This window comes from Xenopus tropicalis, chromosome 9 (genome assembly GCF_000004195.4).
Source record: "Xenopus tropicalis strain Nigerian chromosome 9, UCB_Xtro_10.0, whole genome shotgun sequence".
Taxonomy (NCBI): domain Eukaryota; kingdom Metazoa; phylum Chordata; class Amphibia; order Anura; family Pipidae; genus Xenopus; species Xenopus tropicalis.
Window position 1 is genome coordinate 64,265,043 of NC_030685.2, and position 22,758 is coordinate 64,287,800.

The following is a 22,758-nucleotide window of genomic DNA, read 5'->3' on the forward strand; positions in this document are numbered from 1 at the left end:
AAAGGCTGCAGGCTTTTCCTCATTAGCGGCCCCTGCAGGCTTTTTCTCATTAGCGGCCCGTGCAGGCTTTTTCTCATTAGCGGCCCCTGCAGGCTTTTTCTCATTAGCGGCCCCTGCAGGCTGGAGGAGCAAAGCGCAACTACATCTCAGGATCCTCAAACGATAACAAAACTGTTTTTTAAAACATGCATTCAAATTACAGTATAGTAACACAATTCTACATCTAAATACTCAATAATATCTCGACTTCACGGAAACATGAATATCTTATACAATATACACCTGCTTATTGTGTTATCCCAAGAGGCTATTCAACCCCAATAGGATTGTTTTGCCACTGATATGGATTAATGAAATCTTAGGATAAGCTACTACTACAGGTATGGGACCTGTTATCCAGAATGCTCGGGACCTGGGGGTTTCCCGATAAGGGATTTTTCTGTAATTTGGATCTTCATAACTTAAGTCTGCTAAAAATCATTTAAATATTGAATAAACCCAAAAGGCTTGTTTTGCTTCCAGAAAAGATTAATTATATCTTAGTTGGAATCAAATACACAGTACTGTTTATTATTACAGAGAAAAAGGAAATCATTTTTAAAAATGTGAATTATTTGCTTGTAATGGAGTGTATGGGAGATGGCCTTTACATAATTCGAAACTTTATGGATAATGGGTTTCCGGATAAGGGATCCCATACCTGTACTAGTATTACAGAGCCTTCCTGTAATTCAGAGCTTTCTGGATACTGGGTGTCCAGATAAGAGATTCTATAACTATATTTCTCTTGCCTTTGCCAATGCCACCTGTATTTGTAACCACATACCAGGCATGTTTAGAGCACTTTCAGTTGGTAAAGACACTCAACCCAAAGCCAGTGTAATAACAAGATACCACACTATACAGTACCGACTTGTGAATATAATGAGACAGTGACATACCTCTAACCCAAGAGATACCATCCGGTGCAGTACAGTTTCTATGTCAGCATTTGTGAATTGGGCAACTTGCAATGTCCTATGATCCATCTATTCCTTATATTTATGAAAGGATAAATTGAGCTGCAGAGGTCTCCCCTATAGTATATATAGTATCAGTGATGATGCATAGTCATTTCATAATGCGTCCATCAGAGTATTTATGTAACCTACCAAAGTCAGAGTCAATGAACTTGTCTTTTTTTCTATATTCAATCATCATATAATATTATAGCATGGCTGTTTAGTTTCAAGAGAGAAAACATTCAATTCTGTCCTTTACCCTGTGCCCTGCAGGTAGAAGAATTGCTGCAGGTCTCTGCGCTCTGTTTTGGAAAACGGAGACCTTCATGCTCCTCATGAACACAGCACTGCATGCATTCGGCAGCTGTGTATTCCTAGGGGGCGAGAGTTAGGATGAACAAAAGTGTTCCCCATATTGCACCCTAATTTGCCCACTTTTAGATACACTAGGAAGAGACTGCAACAGGGCCCTGTACTTAATGCCTGCCCTATGGCCACAGCCTCTGACCTTTAGACTTTGTGCCGGCACGAGGTGTAGAATGCAGCCAGACCCTGGATAGTAGTGCTCTTTGAATGAGCTGTAAGAGGCAACATTTTGTGCCCCAAGGTGCTCTTGCAGTTAAAATAACCCCAAGTGTCCAGTAAGCAATAGTAAATGTCCTCCCTTAAATCAATTACTTACAGGTAAATAAAACCCATAAGAAATGGTTGTAATAACAACTAGAAAGGGGGGTTTGAGAACAAACTTCATTTTGGGTTTGAAAAACATGAAGTCACTGAATGAAATCTGATTGGCTGTTGTTGGCTCCACCCAGTTATTCTAACCTTGGACCACAGTTATATAGTAAAAACCACTGTGCAAAGTTTGGGGACCCTGGTTTTAATAGTGTCTGAATAGCTTAACACTAGCAGGATACTATGGAATCCTCCTATTCCTGGGGCAGGGTTATATGGCAGACTGGAAAACTGTTTTGTTCATACACCTTATACAGTACTTCCGGGTTTCGCTTTCTGCTCGTTCCCCAGCCCCTAGGCAACATCAGGCACTTGGTTACTATATGCCTGCCTTTTGCCTGCACTTTGTGCTCACCCACCCAGAGCGACCACTCACAGATGAAGATAGAAGGTTCAGTAGGCCTGTGGCGTTCATATTTAGAATGTGTCATGTTGGAACGTTACTAAATGTAGCATATAGAATAGGGTAAAATGACAATTTTCAAAAATTACATAAAAATTACTACATTTAGCTTAGCTTTGCTGTTTGGTGCTTTGCGATACAAAGACATATTTAGGCAATACTATGCACAATGGGCATCAAACTGTTCAGTGGACCTTTGTAGACACCGTCCCAACCTGTCCCAAAACTTGCACATCATTTAAGTGGTCAAGGTAAGGAGCGGCAGCAAACACGGGTCACAATGGGACCCCATACTTACAGCCTGCCCTATAGCAGGGAGTAAGGACGGGGCTGGCCTGCTACCCTAACACTGCATTTTGCACCCCACATCAGATTTTTTATCTGGTACAAGGTGCAAAGCACAGTCAGACCCCCAACAAAAATGCTCACTGCATGACTGCTAAGGGGGGCACTATTGCACTCTCTTTGAATTTTATTACAAAAATTGAAAGATTGTTCAGATGCCGTAAAAAGATGACAATCCCATCTCTTATTTGTCAAAATCAGTATTTTATGTTGGTACAACCCCCAAACTTTTATTAAGTGCCCCACTCATTCCCACAGACCAGTATACTTGAGCCTCTAAATAAAGATACAAATGAGAGCAGCTGTATTTGTAAATGATGCCGCCCATCAACTACATGTGCCTTAAAGTAGATCAGCGATAAATCAGCAGTATGGCAACCTCTGTCATTTCATTGCTACACTCTATAGGCCACGACTCCTGTGGGAATAAAGGGGAAGAACATGAGAAGAGGATAAAGATTAAAACACATGTAACAAAAGAAAAAACATTTGAAAGGTGTGTGTAATGGGGCCACTCATGGCTGGTGGATGGACTGTGTCACTGGATAGGTACTTAAGCCTTTAACCATGAAAAGCAGCCAAGGTACCGACATCTGCAATGAACCAAAACGCAGACTTTATTGTAGCAGCTCTCACTGGATTGGCAGCAGTACAGACTGGTGGCCCTTCTCCCCCAATTGCACTTCCCCTCCTTTCACATGTACACACTCACATTTACCTCTTGTCTTGAAGTCTGTAGTGTCAGCCATAGGCCATAATACACTAGCAGAGTGCCATGAGCCACTGAGGGGCCTCCCTGCCACTAAGCATTCACTCTCTTCCTCCGACCCCCCTCCTGGCCTGCTCACACTGCACCTCCGAAGCCGCATCTCTCCATGCTGATATTTTTAAAAAAGGTAGCAGAGGGGTCGGGGGGGGGGGACTGCAATACAGCAGACCCCACAGTCTGCGCCCCCTGTCCATGGGGTCTGCTGTGTAGGTACTTTTGCCTCTGCTATAGAGAGAAGAATGGAAAAGAAGAGAAGCAGAAGCCAATACAAAAAGGCAGGTCAGCAGTGGCACCACAGTAAGGAGGGAGAATGACAGAACCTTATATAATGGGACAAGCACCACCATACTAGAATTTATGCAGCCATTTGTCATTGTACCAGTACCATTATAACAGTGAATAAAACATGGGGAAAGCTCTCCTCCTGGTTACATATAATACTACAAAAACATAATGCCATACGGCACATGTATTTAACTAACAGTTTTTTTTTCTCTTAATATACAGGTTTCACAAACTGAATAGCAAACCTGATGAACACAGAATGACTATACATTGCAGCCAAAAGCAAACTCTAATGGCACTGGAACCCAAGGAATAATCACATGAACAAACAGAAAGTCAGCCTGTAAGTAAGGGCCACAGGGCGTCTTAGGGCAGTTGCTTGATTTTCCAGCATTTTGCATGAAATGCTTTTGGTTTTGACAGAATCAAATGCACAAAAATGATAACTTATTTTACTAAATCTATACTATCTACTGCTCTCAGCTTAAATCACCACTGTCCCCTGTCCATATCCTCACTCTGAAAATAATCTAATGTAAATATATATATATATATATCCAAAAAAAGACCAGCAACACTGAGTTATATTCCAAAAAGATCAATCGTGTATTAAAAACGCATGAACAACCAACGTTACGTTTCGGTCCCAATTTTGGAATATAACTCGGTGTTGCTGGTCTTTTTTTGGATATTTAAATTTACCTTGCACCCGAGGTAAGAGCTGAAGCAGAGTGCCACCCTGGGTTCGCCATATATATATATATGTGGGCAATGGACAGACCCGTTTCATAAAAGAAGCTCCATCAACATTTACTGGAGGAGAATACATTTAGTACTGGATTTCTGCAGAACATATTCCATGTTAGCAGTTGGTGTTGAAAGGGACATATTGTGTAAAAGCAAGAATGTGCCAGTGCATTATACTCCTCTAAATATAAAAGGGATGTGATTAAAATAGCAGTATATTATCTTTATTGAAAATTTTTGCAAACCCCTCTGAGTCCTGCCCATATGTTTTACTCCCTGTGCAGGGGAGTTGACTGTGACTGCACTCAAAACACTGTAGGAGCCAGTCAGTAGCTAAACTGACCTGATAGGGAACTGAAGCCTGCCTTAGCTTGTGTGACCGTAGGGCTGTGATTGGCTATTCCCCACCATCTGTCAGGGACCATTATGACACACCCACCCCTCATTTAAAACAGGGATGAACGAATTAAAACAATTGGAAGAAATAACATTTTTGATCCATAATAAGAGTTCACAATACTGGAACATATGGACACCTTGGTTAAACTACACAAACTCATTATAACTGTCATTATAATCTCTGCCATTTAAATTAGCACTTTTATCTATCTACCACAGTTTATGTACTGTTCTATATTACTGTGACAAACTAGCAATGACTTGTTGACAGCTGTTTCCTACAATTTATACTGTTTAGTAACGACATAATGTATAAGAGCACTGTTTCCCTCCCCCCCTCCTTTTTCCTTTCTGTATCCCTTCCCATAATTGCAAAATCTAAAATAAAGAATTGAAAAAAAAAAATAAACCAGGGACTGTATCAGATCTATAGGGAGCTCCAATAAAGGGGCCATTTTTAAAGTTAATTTGTAGCCCAGAGTGAAACCAGCACCATAAGGTTTTCATTGCTGCCTACAACATTATTTGGTTTTACTTGTGCTATATGTCTCCCACAATCTAGTGTTGGGCAGGCTGGGTTGGGTCGGTCACAGGAGGGTGTTGGGCTGTCTTTAACGTCACCCCACCCATTACATCAGCACACTCCACTTCCTCTTCCTTCTGATGGCCGTCACTTATTGTCAGGAACTACCTGGAACCAGAGACCTCCTATATAATGGCTGCTGCTCCTCCTGCTTTAGCCATGGGCGGCAGTGTGATTTGGAACTGGCAGAATGTAAATACACTTCCCCTGTCAGTTACTAGCTGGCTCCTTAATGTTAGGTTAGATCAGTGCTGTCCAACTTCTGTGGTACCGAGGGCCGCAATTTTTCCGACCTACGTGGTGGAGGGCCGATAATGGAAGACAGTTTTGACCACTCCCCTTTTTGAAACCGCACCCACTTGAAACCACACCCGTGTTATCACATGACCATACCCATATTAATGGTTGTAGTACAGCAAAAACCTGCCATACTCTGCCTTCCCTACCCTGCCTGTGTGTGCCATACTCTGCCTGTGTGTGCCATACTCTGCCTTCCCTACCCTGCCTGTGTGTGCCATACTCTGCCTTCCCTACCCTGCCTGTGTGTGCCATACTCTGCCTTCCCTACCCTGCCTGCGTGTGCCATACTTTGACTGTGTGTGCCATTCTTGGCTGGTTTGTGCCATACTCTGCCTGCCCTATGCTGCCTGTGTGTACCATACTCTGCCTTACCCTGCCTCTGTGTGCCATATTCTACCTGCCCTATGCTGCCTGTGTGTGCCATACTCTGCCTGCCCTACCCTGCCTCTGTGTGCCATACTCTGCCTGCCCTACCCTGCCTGTGTGTGCCATACTCTGCCTTCCCTACCCTGCCTGTGTGTGCCATACTCTGCCTTCCCTACCCTGCCTGTGTGTGCCATACTCTGCCTTCCCTACCCTGCCTCTGTGTGCCAGCATACAGTGACACAATGCTGGCACTGATCCTACAGTCTGCACAATAACTATATATTAAAAAACTTTTTAATTGCAGTACCACCTCAGTATATATTCTTTTTGTAGTGTGCAGGGATTATTTGTGGGTTTCTAGTCTGTCTGAGGTGTGAACAGGGGAACAATGTGGGTGATTACAGCCTGAGCCTGAGGTGTGAACACTGCAGGGGGTGAACAATGCAGAGATTAAAAGGTGTGAACAACACAGGGGATTACATGTTTAAACAATACAGAGGGATTACAGCCTGAATCTGAGGTGAGAACCATGCAGGGGGGGGGGCAGTTAATCACAGTACTGATACCATTTAAAGCATACTCAAGAGTAAGCCATCAAAGCAGCCAGACAGGTGGGGGGCCACACAGAGGGGGGCCGCCAGTTGGACAGCACTGGGTTAGATCATTATGTCAGGATTATCTACCGATTTAGCTAACAGGAGCCCAAGGGCTGTAAATAACACAGTGGCTAGACACCAACTGCATGTTAATATTTAATAAGGAAAAAACTGAAAATGCACAGACGTCTGAGGAATGTATGGAATAAAGAGCAGACAGAAGCAAGTCCAAATACAGGCATGGGGTCAGGGCTTGTAGGGAGAACCCAGGTGACACTTCTTAAAGGCCAGCGTCCTTACCTGCACTCGATAGGCCACACCAAAATCAAGGGAAGCACTCCAAGAAGTCATGTAACAAAAATCACTTTATTCCCTCGTCTTGTCTGGGAGTCACAGCATGCAGGTCAAATCACAATGTTCAAACAGGCTTTCTTCCATAATTCAATACACATACTGTATACCATGCCCGTGTCTAGAAGACATCAGCCTTACCAGGGGTAGCTACCTTTGGCACTTCACCACTGTCCCCAGTCTCAGTGGGATCTCCTGTCCCCACCTGGCTCAGCAATCCGGCACTCCCTGCGGTGCCCCTTTGCTATTCCACCAGGAATTTTACTGGCAGACTCCTAGCTGAAGCTCAACAAGCCCTCTTGAAGTCTACCCCTATCCGCTTGGGTCCCTATTCTGTGGATGGAAACACTGTTTCCCTCTACTCTCCTGGTTGGGGCAATAGGCGGCCCATGCTACATAACCCTCAGACATCTAGTGCCTGCTCCACTTTCAGCTGCCCTGTTCTATCCTTTCCTTACCCTATAGGCAGGTTCCAATTCCTAACTGTGGATATAAGTGGATATTTCTATAGAGGAAGAGATAGAGTTTCTTTCCAGGAAAGCCTGAAGACTAAGGGGCTGATTTACTAATCCACGAGTCTGAATCCCGAATGAGAAAAAATCGGATTGGAAACGAACATTTTGCGATTTTTTCGTAAATTGTTGCGACTTTTTCGTAGCCAACGGCCAGGTTGGAGCTGCAGAGTGCCATTGAGCCCTATGGGAGACTTTCCTTGGGCCGGGTTGGAGCTGCAGAGTGCCATTGAACCCCATAGGGCTCAATGGCACTCTGCAGCTCCAACCCGGCCCAAGGAAAGTCTCCCATAGGGCTCAATGGCACTCTGCAGCTCCAACCTGGCCCAAGGAAAGTCTCCCATAGGGCTCAATGGCACTCTGCAGCTCCAACCCGGCCCAAGGAAAGTCTCCCATAGGGCTCAATGGCACTCTGCAGCTCCAACCCGGCCCAAGGAAAGTCTCCCATAGGGCTCAATGGCACTCTGCAGCTCCAACCCAGCCCAAGGAAAGTCTCCCATAGGGCTCAATGGCACTCTGCAGCTCCAACCCGGCCCAAGGAAAGTCTCCCATAGGGGTCAATGGCACTCTGCAGCTCCAACCTGGCCCAAGGAAAGTCTCCCATAGGGCTCAATGGCACTCTGCAGCTCCAACCTGGCCCAAGGAAAGTCTGAAACTGAAGCTTGAATGAATCCGAAACTTTCGTACTCGACGCGACGGCTACAAAAAAGTCGCTACAATTTACAAGCAAGTAGTAATGGCTACGAAAAAGTTGCGACAATTTACGAGCAATTCGTAATGGCTACGAAAAAGTTGCGACAATTTACAAGCAATTTACGAGGCTTTGAAAATATAAAACTGGCATTATTACCAGTAAGAGAAAGTTTTCTTAGTCGTCATCTGCTGAATGACAGGGAGGTGTTTTTATTGGGACCCTCATTGAAAATACTCACCACACCCAGCAGAGCATCACACAAGCGCCGACAGAAGCACCAGACTGGGCACAAACATCTTCTGCCTGAAAGGGACTCACAGATCATCAACCAAGGGGATTTGTTGAGAGTGCTAATCAGTTTCTAAAGCATGTCTCACATACTATGTCAGTGACCCCTGACGTATAACATTACAAATATATGAGTAATAAAACAGTTCCAATGATTTGTGCATCATACATGACTGCCCCAGGACTGGTATTTGCTCGCCCAGACAGTAAAAATTATTCATTAGACCAATGTCATTAGTAGCAAAGAAAGATAAGGCAGGAGTAACTAAAACTCTAGGTTTTAGACGTGCAGACTTTGCCAGTATAGGGACATCTCCTTAATGTATCAACTCGGAAAGGCTTAGCAAGTCAGGTCAGTATATTCCCCTTGGAAGCAAGGAAAGGCATCACAAAGCCAAACCTTTATAATTGGATAAAAGTGTTAGTGTCGAGGTTGGTAAAAAAAAAACGTTGTAAGATTATTAATATAACTTTACAACGTGCTTTTAAAGCATTCAAGTTAGCTGGGACAGCAGAAACGTTCATCAGGTACAAGGAAGCAAATAAAGCATGCAAAAAAGCTATCAAGCAAGCTAAAATAGAGATGGAAAGGGGTATTACAAGGGGTAAGGGGTATTGAAAAAGGTATTTTAAAAAATCCAAAATTATTTCTTCAATATGCAAATAGTAAAGAATGAAACGACAAGGGGTGGGACCCTTATTATCTCGGGGTCAGTTGGTTGATGAGAACAAAGAAAAAGCAGAAATTCTGAATTCTTATTTTTCTTCCGGCTACACAACTGAGGAGCCAGCTAATGACGGTTTCCCTTTTAATAGACCCAATTCTAGTAATATAACTACTGATGCATGGGTCGCTCAGGAGGAAATTCAAAAGAGACTTGAACATGTAAAGGTAACAAAAGGTCCGGGACATAGGAATAAGGTTCAGGGTATTAAATGAGCTGAGCGCTGTGATTGCCAAACCCCTTTACTTAATTTTTCAGGATTCATTGAGGTTTGGCATGGTGACGAGAGACTGGCGGATTGCTAATGTGGTGCCGTTATTCAAAAAGGAATCCTGTTCTCAGCCTGAAAACTATAGGCCTGTTAGTCTGACACCAGTAGTAGGAAAGCTTCTGGAAGGGGTAATAAGGGATAGGGTACTTGAATACATTGCAAATCACAATATTCTAAGTTTGTGCCTGCATGGTTTTATACGTAACAAATCTTGCCAGACTAATTTAGTTGCCTTTTATGAGGAGGTGAGCAGGAACCTTAACGCTGGGATGGCAATGGATGTCATCTACTTGGACTTTGCTAAAGTGTTTGATACAGTACCTTTACAGAAAGTTAATGAGGGGCTAGGGGTGCCACTGGCCACTGCAAGGAGCAGAGGGAGCCGTAACCAAGTGAGGAGTCACCCAGACAAATGTTGAACACTCACGTGAAAGGTCACACAGAGAAAAGGTCTCTCAGAGTGGGGCACAGGGCAGAAAGGCTGCCTGACTGTGTGAGGAACTCCCAGAGGGGCTGGGGGTATTGCCTGCCACTGCAAGGAGCAGAGGGAGCCATGACCATGTGTTGAGTGGCTTGGTGGGAAGCCAAAGTGTGCCAGAAACTGGTGAGCTGGTATCTCAGGAGGGGAGAGACAGCAGGGCTGAGTGAGTAGCCCGAGTATTCACGAGTGTGAGAGTCACTTTGGATGTGTGAAAACCATTGGGGATGTCGAGAATCCCCAGGGAAAGGTTCCAGAGTGTGAGAATTACCCTGGAAGCCCTGAAGAAGGGACAAATCATAACCATGTTTGCTGATGAACTGTGACATGTTTATGTTGGGAGAAGTGTGCCCCAAATAAACATCCAACATTTTGCTCTAGTAGGTAACTAGCAGATATGTAATGAAGATAACTGAGGACAGAAATCAGAAGTCATTATAAACCTACCTGGGTGAAGACCCTGGTTTCCCAAGGTATTCAATGTAGCAGTTCTTCCACCTTCCTAACTGTCATCACAGCTGAGAATTTAAGTTAGGGGCCTCTCATATGGCCCAACTTAGATAAGTGAAAGCTGGCAGCATTGAGATCAAATAACTAAACATGAAGGTCCAAATTATAAAGATTAATCAACATTGCTAGTGGAAAGTATGATATTCCTCAGTTTCTTAAAATATGTGAAACTGAGGAATATCTGTAAATTGGTGTATGTGAATCAGTACTCATGCAAATGATTGTTGTGGAATTTCTTTAAAAGAAAAATAAAGTCAAAGTCACTTGGGGGTGCCAAAATGTTAGGCACCCCCAAGTGACTTTGACCGCCTACCTTTTACCCCGGGCTGGTGCCCCTGTGAGGAAGGAACAGCACCAGCCCGGGGTAGCTGCCGGCGCTTCCTTTTCCTGATTCGCTGCGCGCGCATGCGCAGTAGAGTGAAAAGCCGAACTTAAATGTTAAAGTCGGCTTTTCACTCTACTGCGCATGCGCCCACCGCTGGCACTCAGGAAAAGGAAGCGAGGAAGACGGAAGCGCTGCGCTCCAGGTGCCCCGGGCTGGTGCTGTTTTCTCCTAACAGGGGCACCAGCCCGGGGTACGAGGTAAGCGGTTAAAGTCACTTGGGGGTGCCTAACATTTTGGCACCCCCAAGTGACTTTGACTTTCGTTTCCCTTTAAGAGTACATGGACAATGGTTTAAGGGCAGCAACTCTGAAAGACCAAGTTTCAGCCCTATCAACTCTCCATGGAGTGGCCTGGGTGGCTATACAATTAGTAGCAGTATTTTGGACACTAAGGGGCTGATTTACTAACCCACGAATCCGACCCGAATTGGAAAAGTTCCGACTTGAAAACGAACAAAACTTAACGCTATGAAAAATGCGCAACTTTTCGCGTAAGTTTTAACGCTACGCAAAATGCGCAACTTTTTATGCAACTTTCGTAATGGATAGGAAAACTCGCGTTTTTACGCAAAAATCGTATTGGATCCGAAAAATTCGTAAAGAATCCGAAAAAATCGCAAAACATACGAAAAAATCGCAAAGTACCGATCATTACGAAAAAAACGCAATCGGACTCCATTCGACCCGTTCGTGGGTAAGTAAATCAGCCCCTAAGAATAAGAATTTGGAGCAGAAACGCTAATGTATACATTTTTGCAGAAAATGAGCTGTGTGCCATTAGCTAGTAGGAAAGGCTAGTAAAGAGTTAATCTCAAGCTGCAGGCATACCTTCAGTTGTCTCAATAGTGCCCTTAAAGGTGGCCATACACGGGCCGACTATAGCTGCCGATATCGGTCCCTTGGACCGATTCGGCAGCTAATCGGCCCGTGTATGGGGAGAGCAGATCGGCCTGGCCGACCGATATCTGGCCTGAAATTGGCCAGATCTCGATCGGCCAGGTTAGAAAATCTGGTCGGATCGGGGACCGCATCAACGAGCCGATCCGACTGCCCCATTGCCGCCCACATAATCCGATCGTCTGGCCCCAGGGCCAAACGATCGGATTATTATTTTTTTTACCTAAATGGTCCCCGATATCGCCCACCCGTAGGTGGGGATATCGGGGGAAGATCCGCTCGCTTGGCGACATCGCCAAGCGAGCGGATCTGCTGGTGTATGGCCAGCTTAAGTCCCATATTTCTCCTGTTCAGATGACCAGAAGCCAAACAGGAAGAAAAAACGCTGAGCTGTGTAAAGAAAGTTCCCATAATGCCTCACTCTTGCACAGACACCCAGACCAGTGTACATGCTTAGTTTGTAAGACTATGAGTCAGCGTCCTGCTGATTGGCTCAGATCCACATTCCTAAGGGGGGGAGGGAGTTCTTAGCATTCTTGAGGGAGGGGGGAGCAGGAGAGGGGAGAGAGCTGTGTGTCTCTGGCACAGGAAGTCAGTGCAGCGTTTCTGTGAGTGCTTATGGCTGTATTTACATAGACCTTTCTGATAAAGCTTACTTTTTAGCTTTCTTTCTCCTTTAAGGCCACACTACCAGAGTTGTAACTGCAGATCAGATGTTTAAGACCCACATTTTCATAGAAGTCTAAAGAGCAGCAGTGTTTAAATATTTTTTTAAAACATTTTCTCTAAACAAGATGCACTCTATGGCCAAAGGTATCCAGACATCTGCATGTTCAGTAATATGTAGTCAGTCCATTGTAGGTGCTGTTTCCTACCATTCAGCCAAAGAGATTTAGTGAGGATGGGCACTGATGTTGGGAATCAGGCTAAGGTGACAGTAGGCATTTCAGTTCATCCCACGGGTATTCATTTGGCTTGAGGTCAGGCCTCTGTACAGTTTAAACAAGTTCTACCACTCCTATCGCAACAAACCCAACTCTGAATGGACCTTGCTTTGTGAATGGGAGATTATTGTGCTGAAACAGGAAAGAATGCATTAAGCCTTCAGCGCAGTCAGGGTGGCCCACCAGGATACCAGGAGATAGCTACAAGATATACTAGAAGATCTTCCACTTCCACAAAGTTCTGCATTGCTATTTGCTCATTTCTAGAGGAAATGGAGACTATTTGGAGACATTTCCCAGACCCCCTGTGCTAAGTGTTGCTGCTATAACAGAACAAGCTTTGCTTAAAGCTAAATAAGACACAGAAGAAAAGGTTTCTAAAACCTAGATTTAATAAATTAATACATGCATGCTGGTTGAAAAATACAAAAATACAATTAAAAAAATAATAATCGTTGCCATTTTAATCACAAGCACCACACGGAAAGGGAATAAAACATTCACAACTCACAGGTTTCCTCTTCCAAACGATACAGAAACTTGGCAAAAAAGAAACAATCATCAAAGCAAGAACAGAAGTGAAATGAGCAAAAAAAGTCATTCATGAGATCAACTCAACGCTGTAATCTGATTGGGCAGAACAGAAAGGCCAAGTTACACGGGGGAGGAAGAAACATGCCGTATTACATTCACTACCCGCTTGGAAAGAGGCTTTTTTTTCCTAGATAGTTTTTGTTTTTCCAAGGAAATCCCCGACAAAAACGGAGAGAATCATGCAATCCTGTGGAAGTGGTTACACTGTAAACACAATGCAGTAATAGTAGAGGAGCTTCCCGATTTATACAATATACATCTGATTGCCACAACAAAAAGCCTGTCCTTTCTGCACGCTGTACACATAGGAAATTAGGGACTCGCCTGGAAACAAACTGCTCGCTATGTTGCAAAACTATCCTTCATTTATTAACGTTATTCATCTCAAAAATGGTTTCTTCCTGATTATATTCAAAATAGAATGTCTTCGTTCTTGATCAGCATCTCCACCACGAGCCGCTGATAACGGATATCATTCAGTGCCGCCATGGCATCTTGTTCCGGGGCTCGCATGAGAGTTGGGCCGAACACAATACCAAGGTTCTCTGCACTCATTAAATTGTCCTTCTCATGTAGAGTCACCCTGTGAGGAGAGACAGTGCATGGGATCAGTGTGACCTATCCGAAGGGCATTCCTGTAATAGCAAATCCCACGCACCCCCTGCTGATAGTTTTGGCTTTTTAATTTCTCAGGGCCTGTCTCATTAATTAAAATGAATGTCACATGACGTGTAGCAAAGGCACAGATTCAGTTCAGTCCAATGGACGCCTGGAGGAACATTGCACAAGGGCAGGACAAACACAGACAAGTTTTAGCTTTTTCAGCCCATGATGCCTTATGGCTGACATTTTATTGGTGATATGATGTGTCACATTTTCATTTTAATTAGAGCAAGTCATTAATGTAATGTGGCTTTGAGTTACAAATTGCTACAACGATGGGAGAGATTTAGGCAGTCATAATACCCTGTAAAAGGACAGTAAACACCCCATTAACTGACAAAAAAGCTAACAAAATATATTAACTGGCTTATGACTGCAAAAACTTAAATTATCAGCTTCTTTTATATTCATAATGGCCTGTGGTTGGATGTGCCAATGGTGTCCTTGGTTTGTCACCTCCAGGGGGTTGTTGCAGCAGGAAACACACACCCAGACACTGCTACACAGCTACATGACTTCTCTCTATCAAATCTATATATATATTCCACTCATGATGAGCAGAAACAAATGTCATTCCAAGTGGGCAAGTACTATGGCCTTCCACTACTGTGTTGTAAATTTCAGGTGTAGGTGTGTGTGTGTGTGTGTGTATAACTGGCCACTAAATGAGTAGAGAAACTTGGAACCCTGGCTACAACTACAGCTATCAGGCAGAATCACACAAGAAAAATGCCTCTGTTTCTCTTATATGGTTCTGAATCAATAAAAGGCTGATAATGACAAGCTTCTGGCCAATTACAGGCTGCCTCTCTACATGCACAGACTGACACTGAGCTCACATCACACCCTGACTGGCAGATTGAGCTAATATCCCAGCTAATGCTCTGTGTGTGCCCATGGCTGTGATGCATGCGTGCCCCCTACAGTAACTGCCTGGCAGAATGGCAATATAACAGTGTATCATTACCATAGGGCTGTGTGAGTATAAACAGAACACACCTACAGTATAAGAGAACTTACCTTTTCAAATGGGCCATGAGATACCGTAGTGTTTCACAGTGAGCTGGAGGCAGCAGCTTCAAAGCGTCATGAAGGGTTTCTAGTTGTGCATCAGGGTCTGGAGCCTCTGGCAGAACAAACATACACAGAGATTACGTTGCATGAAAATAATAAGGAAGATGGTTATTCTAATGATAACCCTACTGTGTGTTGGGCCATGAATTACAAGCAATGCATAGATTGGGCAGGCTGGAGAACCTGGCTATCGGGTGTTCATGAAACCTTAGGAGCTTTTACCCATTATTCAGAAAGCTCTAAAATACAGTAACTAAGAAGCATTTAAAAAGTTGTTTTTTTTAGCCCTAAAGGAGAGCTAAATCCTAAAAGTAAATATGGCTAGAAAGAGCATAATTGATTTACTAAACTGACTGCACTAGCATCTCTATATTAGTAATTATATAGGTCTTTACAGTTGTCACATGAGCAATAAATCTTGGATACTATAAACTGATGCTACAGGTCTGATGATTAAATTCTGATGCAACTGCACTGGTTTCTAAACTGCCATTCAATGTGAATGAATTACTAATCAGCATTATATTGTGACATTTATATTCTGTTTATACAGTATATTGTGAGTGGGTCCCTAAGCTCAGTAAGTGACAGCAGCACAGAGCATGTGCAGTGAACCAGCAGAAAAGAAGATGGGGAGCTACTGGGGCATCTTTAGGGGCACAGATCTTGCCTGCTAAAGGGAATCACTATAATCACTTATATAATGATGTAAAATGATAGTATACCTATAGCAAATGCAAAGACATTATATAAGTGGTCAGATGTGATATTCCTATTCACCACTAGAGGGAGCACATTATGTGACTAATCAAGCCTGTGCTTTAAGGCCAAAAACTACTGTATAGACGTTATGTTTTGGCATAAAATACCTGTAGAACACTGATGCAGAAAGGCCAGGCATAACCCCATTTATTTTTGTATATGCCAGCACTAATATTGCTCTAGTCATGGGATTGCACAGACCACTCCCAGCCCCATATCCTCTCATGTTATCTACAGACATGCACTCTACAATCATTTATTATGTATATATTCATCTGATGTCAGAAACGCCATACTGCGAATGTGCTGACGTGGGACATGCAGAGCAAGTGGGTCATATGGAAGGTTTTATTAACTAAAGTGACATGGAAGGTTATAGTGAACATTGGATTGGCAAAGTACGCCCTGAGCCAAAATAGACATAATTGATAGGGTTAACTTAAAAGCATTGGAAATATGAATCTATATGAATATAAAAAACTGCTTTGCTAACAGCAGGCAGCTCTCATGTGTACTTACTTGCAGACTCTAGGAATTTCGGGTAGGCATCATATGTAATGATTGGGATTGGAAGTTCCCTGAAATATAGTTTCAGTGCACCGGTTATAATGTTGATGTCTTCATATACATTCACAGAAATATCAGCCTTCTCCCCATCTGTAGAAAGGAAATAGAGATGAAATTAATGCTTGCGGTGTATGGTGGAGTATCATGGTGGCTGAATGTCTGCAATTTGAAAGAAATTTTTATGTTGGCAAAAAAACAAAGGTTCCTTCAGGAACACAGAGAATTTAGTTTTATCGCCTATGTACCTTGTACTTACTTATACTAGAAGCTGGCTTAGTATAAATACATGTAATGCTTTTTGGCAGTGGTTGACAACACAGGGGAATTCTCAAGTTCTTCATAATTTATTAGGAATAAGAACTTCTACTTTGCAGCATTTGGGTTCTGAGCTCAGTTCCAGCCTGGGTGCTACCTGCAAGGGGTTTGTATGTTTGTCCTGGGCCAGCTTTGTATAAACAGTGATATAAAGGTATTGGGAGTAGCCTCTGCATCACTCTTGCCTACCTTTAGGCTGCTCCTATAGTAGCTAGAGCAAACAGGGAAGCATGGCTTCCAAATACACACCGTTTCAAACATTCCTCATTGAACATTACTTATATGTTGTGTTTGAAAACGTGTGCATTTGAAAGCTAAGGACAACTGTTAGCCCTAGCTGCAATAAGAGCAGGCTCAAGGAGCCCAGAAGACAGGACCTTTTCCCAATATGGAGGCTGCAATCCTTTACTCTGGGGGAATGTTTGAGGTCACTGTGCAGGCTACCCAAGTAATACAGATCATTTGGAGGGAGTGTTTGGGAGGGGCAGTAGAATTCTGCATTTGTTCAAGGTTAAAGGTTGACCTTCTGTTCATAAAGTCCATAGAGGCAGGCACTAATATAGTGGGGATCCAGGCCAGCTGAGTTTTCATGTCACTTTACATACAGTATTTGCATGGAAGCAAGGGAACACTTGCTGTTTGAGTAGAAATAATGATAGGCCAAAATAAAGTAAAGGTTCTCCTACCTCTGTCAAAAGCCATTTTGGCATCTTCAATTAGATCAGTAAAACCTGATACTCTGTACAATCCTTCTGACGAGAGACCTATAATAAAAGAATATCAGATGGGTGAAACAGCCATTCCATATCCAACTTGCTTATTATCCCACAGTAGAACTCTAATAGCTCATTATAGTGTAGCAGGGCCCTCAGCTTGCTGCTTAAAGGTTACCTTGACCTGTAGTCTCCTTCAGCTTTACCCTCCCTCTCGGTCCCCAGCTACACATCAAGCTATATGTGGCACCTTCCCCTGAGACTGCTGATGCAACGCACTGTATCATTTCCATTCAATAGGCAAGCGCATGGGTATTAAGGTCAAATTATATTGGACATCACTTGGCTAACCCAGAATAGAATCACTTGAGATTTTAAGCAATTAACTTGTTGGCAAATTTCATTTGCAATGTGCCTGTTTTATTTGCATGTGGGATCTTCCATTAGTCCTTCTGACTGACCCTGTTTAATAAATGGCCTACATGTGCACTCTTTCCCATTTTTAAAGGGGTAGTTCACCTTTAAGTTAACTTTTAGTATGTTATACATTGGCCAATTCTTAGCAGCTTTTCAACTGGCCTTTATTTCTTCTTTTTTTTGGCTTCCTCATCTGAATGATTCCAGCTTTAAATGGGGTCTCTGAAGCTGAACAACCCCTTTAATGTAAATTGCAAATTCTGCTCGACAGATCCCAGCTCCTTGGCCCTTTGCCTTGCCTAAAATAATATGCCAATATGCCCTTTGCTAGAGTATTGTAGTGGCTTGGCACAGATGTATTTTCTCTTGATGTTGTATTATAATAATTAAAGCCAAATGCTCTAGGCTGATATTGGATGCAAGGCCCCCCTTCCCCCATGCATGACATCAAAATATTAACTCCAATAATTCATCCTAGAACCAAGCAATAGCCCCAATGTATAAGACAAGTCTCACCTCTAGACTCTATTTCTCTTATACACATATCCACGACCATCGGCCTTTTCGTGTTGTGTGCTTTTACCAATGTGGTCAGATCACAACTGTAAACTTTCTTAACATGCTTCAAGTCTGGCTTGCAGTCATTCGGAACCATCTTGGAACACTGCTTGTGAACATTCAATCCACAGTCTGTAATGAAAATCAGAGATCAAGAACTGAATGCTGGGCAGGAACCAACAATCTTCAGCCAGTTCCATGGTGGATTAAAGTTACATTTAAATAAAATATCTGTTAACAAAGAGCGAGTTTTAGGTTCCCTTTACGATACAAAAAGAGAAATGATGGCTGCATGTAGAAAAATATGGTAGTTAGAAAGGTGGCAAAGAGGTGCCAATGGCAAAAACTTATAGAGACAGGCTGGAAATTGCTAAGGAGTCATAGCAAATGGCTTAATGTTCTTCACCTGAGTGCAATCCCTTATGTTTCTCCCTTGGTTTTTATCCCATGAAAAAGTTGCTGAGAGGAAAACTACACCCCAGAAACCATAGAGTAGGCCAATGCCGTATGGCTCAGAGGTGAGGAGTGACACAAGATAGAACGCACCACAGCAAACAGTTCACTTATCAAACAAAGCAAAACAAAATGCTTGAGATGGCTTGGAAAGCTACGCCACACTTTCCATGACAGATGTGACAAGGCCACTTGGGATCGGCTATCTGGTGCGCTCTAAAGGCTGTCAGAAAGGCACGGCTGCGGGTGTTATATCTGCGCTGCATGAGATATCCCAAACAAGGCAATCAGGAGACTCACTTCATATCTATATTATTCTCACCTATTAAGATTGTCCCTCATTTTGCAGCCTAACAGGGTGCAAAGATCTCACTAGGACATAAAATAAATAGCTAAGCTCTCTGGGATGTGAGGCGTAATACTGATGCGTACAGTGCAGGGTTTCAATAAGTCATGTGCCCAAGTGACATCACTAAGCAGTGTTACAACCAATGACATCACTAAGCAGAGTTATAGGATATAGTGTTCAGGTTATTCATGGTGTATATTTTAAAACTTTATCTCACTGATTATATCTAACTCATTCCAGATAGACATTCCACTCTGAAATTCTCATCCTCCTATTAAAGGCTATTCTGACATAACTGAGAATCAGTTTCATTGCAAAGTTCCAGCAGTTTGGGCAACTCCCTTCTTCTCTTCATGCATAAAAGAGTTATGGCCATACCTGGGCTAATAAATTATTCAGAGCTGGAATTTGGGGTAGGCAGAGAAAGCATTCGGCTAATGCTCTAAAAGGGGGTGCAAAATAAAAAAAAATGATTAAATTGTCCCTTCATTTTTGTTGCCCTAAGCCCACCCTGTATGTAAGTTTCTAAATGGGCGATCAGGACAAGGCTACAGGTGAAGGAAGGGTGAACATGAGAGGGGACTGTAGTGGCAAATGGGTGGGAATTGATGGAATAGGAGAAGACAAAAGGTACTTGCCTTGGGTGCTAGTACCTCTTGGATTGGCTCTCTCCATGCCAAGCCAGCAGCTTATTGGTCTGGCAGGCACCCAAGATAAGGGCGAAAATTGGGCAGATATCTATCATCTAGTTTCAAAATCCTGATGGGGAAGAACAACCTTGGCGTGCAGGTCTCTCCCAGCATGTCCGTATTAAAATCTGATTTGGGGGCTAAACGACTGGATCAGCTCAATACAGCAAGGATCCACTACTTAATTGGCAACCTCAGCAAGGAGATCTATTAGTGTATGGCCAGCTTTAAGCCAGTCACATCCCTACAGCAGAAAACCTGACATATTATAAGAGATCATTCTGGGGGTTACAGCAGACTGCAGTCATTTTTTTTTACTTTTATGATAATGATGCAATAACGTCAATAAAGTTCTAATAATGACCATAGTGGGGACTGAAGATATCTGTGTAGTTACCTACTGGACACCAGAGAGCTATAATGATATTCTCTGGGGCTTTTATGTCTGGAATATAGAACAGGGACTCGCTGTGCCTTAAAAATTTACTTTTATTCAGTTTTACTCAGCAGAATAAAATGTTCCTACAAGGAGAGCAGAAAGAGTTCTTCTCAGCAGTCACGGTGGAAGCTTTATATAATAGAAAGGATGCTGACCTAAAAATGTCAAGTTAAAGATGAGCAAATTTGCATTACACGTATGATGAGCCCCAGAGTACCATGTGCCCGCATGAACATATTTGCAACAAACAGCTGATGCTTCATGGGGTGCAGATGGCTCCTGTGCGCAGAAATGCTACCGAGATATTAATATACCTCATGTTAATAATTCTCCCAGCATTCTTCCTGTTAGTGCCTTTTGCATATTAATCCATTCCAACTCAGAATAGAAGGGCAAAAAAGCCTCATTTATATTGGGATCCTGATTTCAGTATAAAACATTCCCTATAACATGGCTTTTTTCTAAATGAACAACATTTTTTGTTTTCTTGTGTTTATAAATGGAATGGAAGCTTCTATAGCTGATTGCAACAGCATGAACTAATGTGACAGTCAAAAGGGACAACAATATGGCAGCTCCTATTTGCATGTAAATGTATGCAGAGACGGAATGTTCTTTATGTAAACTAAGCCTCATTCTCATGCTTTACTGCCTACAGGTAAGTAAATACCTAGGGGCATAATCATCAAAGGGTGGTAATTGAGTTTGCCATAATGAGAAATTTCAGGGCATAGGGCCTGAGACATGCGTAAGGTGGCATTTTGTGGGGTCTGTATGCTTTTAATATGGATCTTTGAATAAAAATGTGATTTTTTATATATATATATATATATATATATATATATATATATATATATATATTTATATATATATATATATATATATATATATATATATAAACTGAAATTTTGAGTTGAGTTTGGGATATTGCTTGATATGGATGTTTGATTTGCCCTTTAATCTGGGGGCTGTATCCCATTAAGTTTGGCCCTTTTTGACTGGCCATTTAGGACCCCCTTATAATTAATAAATTGTAAATTATTTCGATCTGTGCCTTACACCCCCCCTTCAAGCTGTGTTGCCAGGTATCCCTGAATTCCTATTGTTGACTGTTTGTCTTCTATATCAGCGGTGACAGTGTGGGTACCTGCCTGCCCCATTGAATTAATAACTGTAGCTAATATGTGTTTCAGTGCCTTTTAACTGATGGGAACCCAGATTCAACCAGATCTTCATGGCAAAACAATTATACTGGGGCATGGTTCTCAAGATAACAATAAGACCCCTTATCCAGAAAAGTCCCAAGGAGAGATCCTGGAAAGGGACAATTGCATACAAAACTTTCATAAAAAATAATGTCCTGGCGGGCGGGGGGGGCACAAAAATCCATTTGTGGCCAAATTCAGCCCCCCCGTATCTCCCGCTGCACAGCTCTATGTTAACGACTCCCCACTACAGCTATTTGGCCAGATACAGATAAAAGGAATCTGTACAGGCCGAACCAATCCTTCACCCATAACTAACATAAACACTAGCATGTTTCCTATTCCCATACTGTTAATATGAAGCACCGGCTGTATTTATAATGTGCTCCCAGCCAGGAGGAAAAGCCAATGCACATTTCTGTAACATACACACAGATGTTGGGCTGCAGTGTAACTAGACTGTATCGGCCTGGGCCACAAAGAAGCACTCGATGTGCAACATATGCTGATGCCACACAGGAAGATTTCCTTTTGTCCTCCCCACAGGAATACGATGCATTACTCGCCCTTTAATCCATTGTGAAGGAGCCAATCCCTGCACTGCCCTTCTCCTGCCCTACATGGAACACATGTACTTACACGGGGTGTCAGCTGTGGAATCACAGCACCACGGGGCACAAATCCTGCCTGTTAGACTGCACAGAGAAAGCTCATTGGCTACACAGGTACCACTATAGGCAATGTACCCACGGTAGCATAGTAGCACACTATCACTGCTCAGTGGTGCCTATTCTGATTTCTTCCTAAATAACACTCGGATGCACTTGCCCTGGGTCATACTGCATCACAGCTAATGTGCAGTTCAGCTGATACCCGCTAATTATGTTCTGCTTAATAAGCCTCTATGCTGCCCCTAGGCCAGGCTTCTCCTCCTACGGTTCTATTGTTGCTTTATTATACCTATCATTACCTATCCAATAAAGACTCAAACCCCTGCACCTATATTAAAGTATAAACTTGCATAGGAAAATCTGCAAGTCACAATACATTGAATTATACACTGAATGGATTGACCGCACTGAGCTATAGAGAGATCCAATAAAGCTAACAAGTGGCTGAACTGCAAGTCTCAGAATTAAGAGCTAGATATCAGAGGCTGCGTATGGATTTGGGAGTCATAGCTCAGGAGAATACTGCAATCTCTAAGTAAAGATCTTCTGAAATGTAAAGGGGATAAAGGATTCCTTGCAAAACAATTTAATGACATGTCTCCTTCCCTTGTTGGACTGGCCCTAGTGAGTTGCAGGAGAAGTTCTATGTCTGCACGCTCATTATTAGCAGATGCTCACCTACAGCACAGTTGTACGGGGACAGATG

The 22,758-nt window shown here is 42.9% G+C and overlaps 1 protein-coding gene across 2 annotated transcripts in view; it reads right to left on the reverse strand.

Moving 5' to 3' along the window:
- Nucleotides 1–12,952: 12,952 nt before the first annotated feature.
- chn1 (chimerin 1) overlaps nucleotides 12,953–22,758 on the reverse strand; it is a 66,718-nt gene continuing 56,912 nt past the window's right edge. Inside the window, exons 9-13 of one of the 2 annotated variants that reach the window (XM_012969930.3) lie at nucleotides 18,205–18,378; nucleotides 17,245–17,322; nucleotides 16,196–16,333; nucleotides 14,861–14,966; nucleotides 12,953–13,760 (exon numbers count right to left, since the gene is read on the reverse strand). In XM_012969930.3, coding sequence (XP_012825384.1) covers nucleotides 13,589–13,760; nucleotides 14,861–14,966; nucleotides 16,196–16,333; nucleotides 17,245–17,322; nucleotides 18,205–18,378 — 668 coding nt within the window. In that variant the 3' untranslated portion in view covers nucleotides 12,953–13,588. 2 annotated transcript variants of the gene reach the window in all.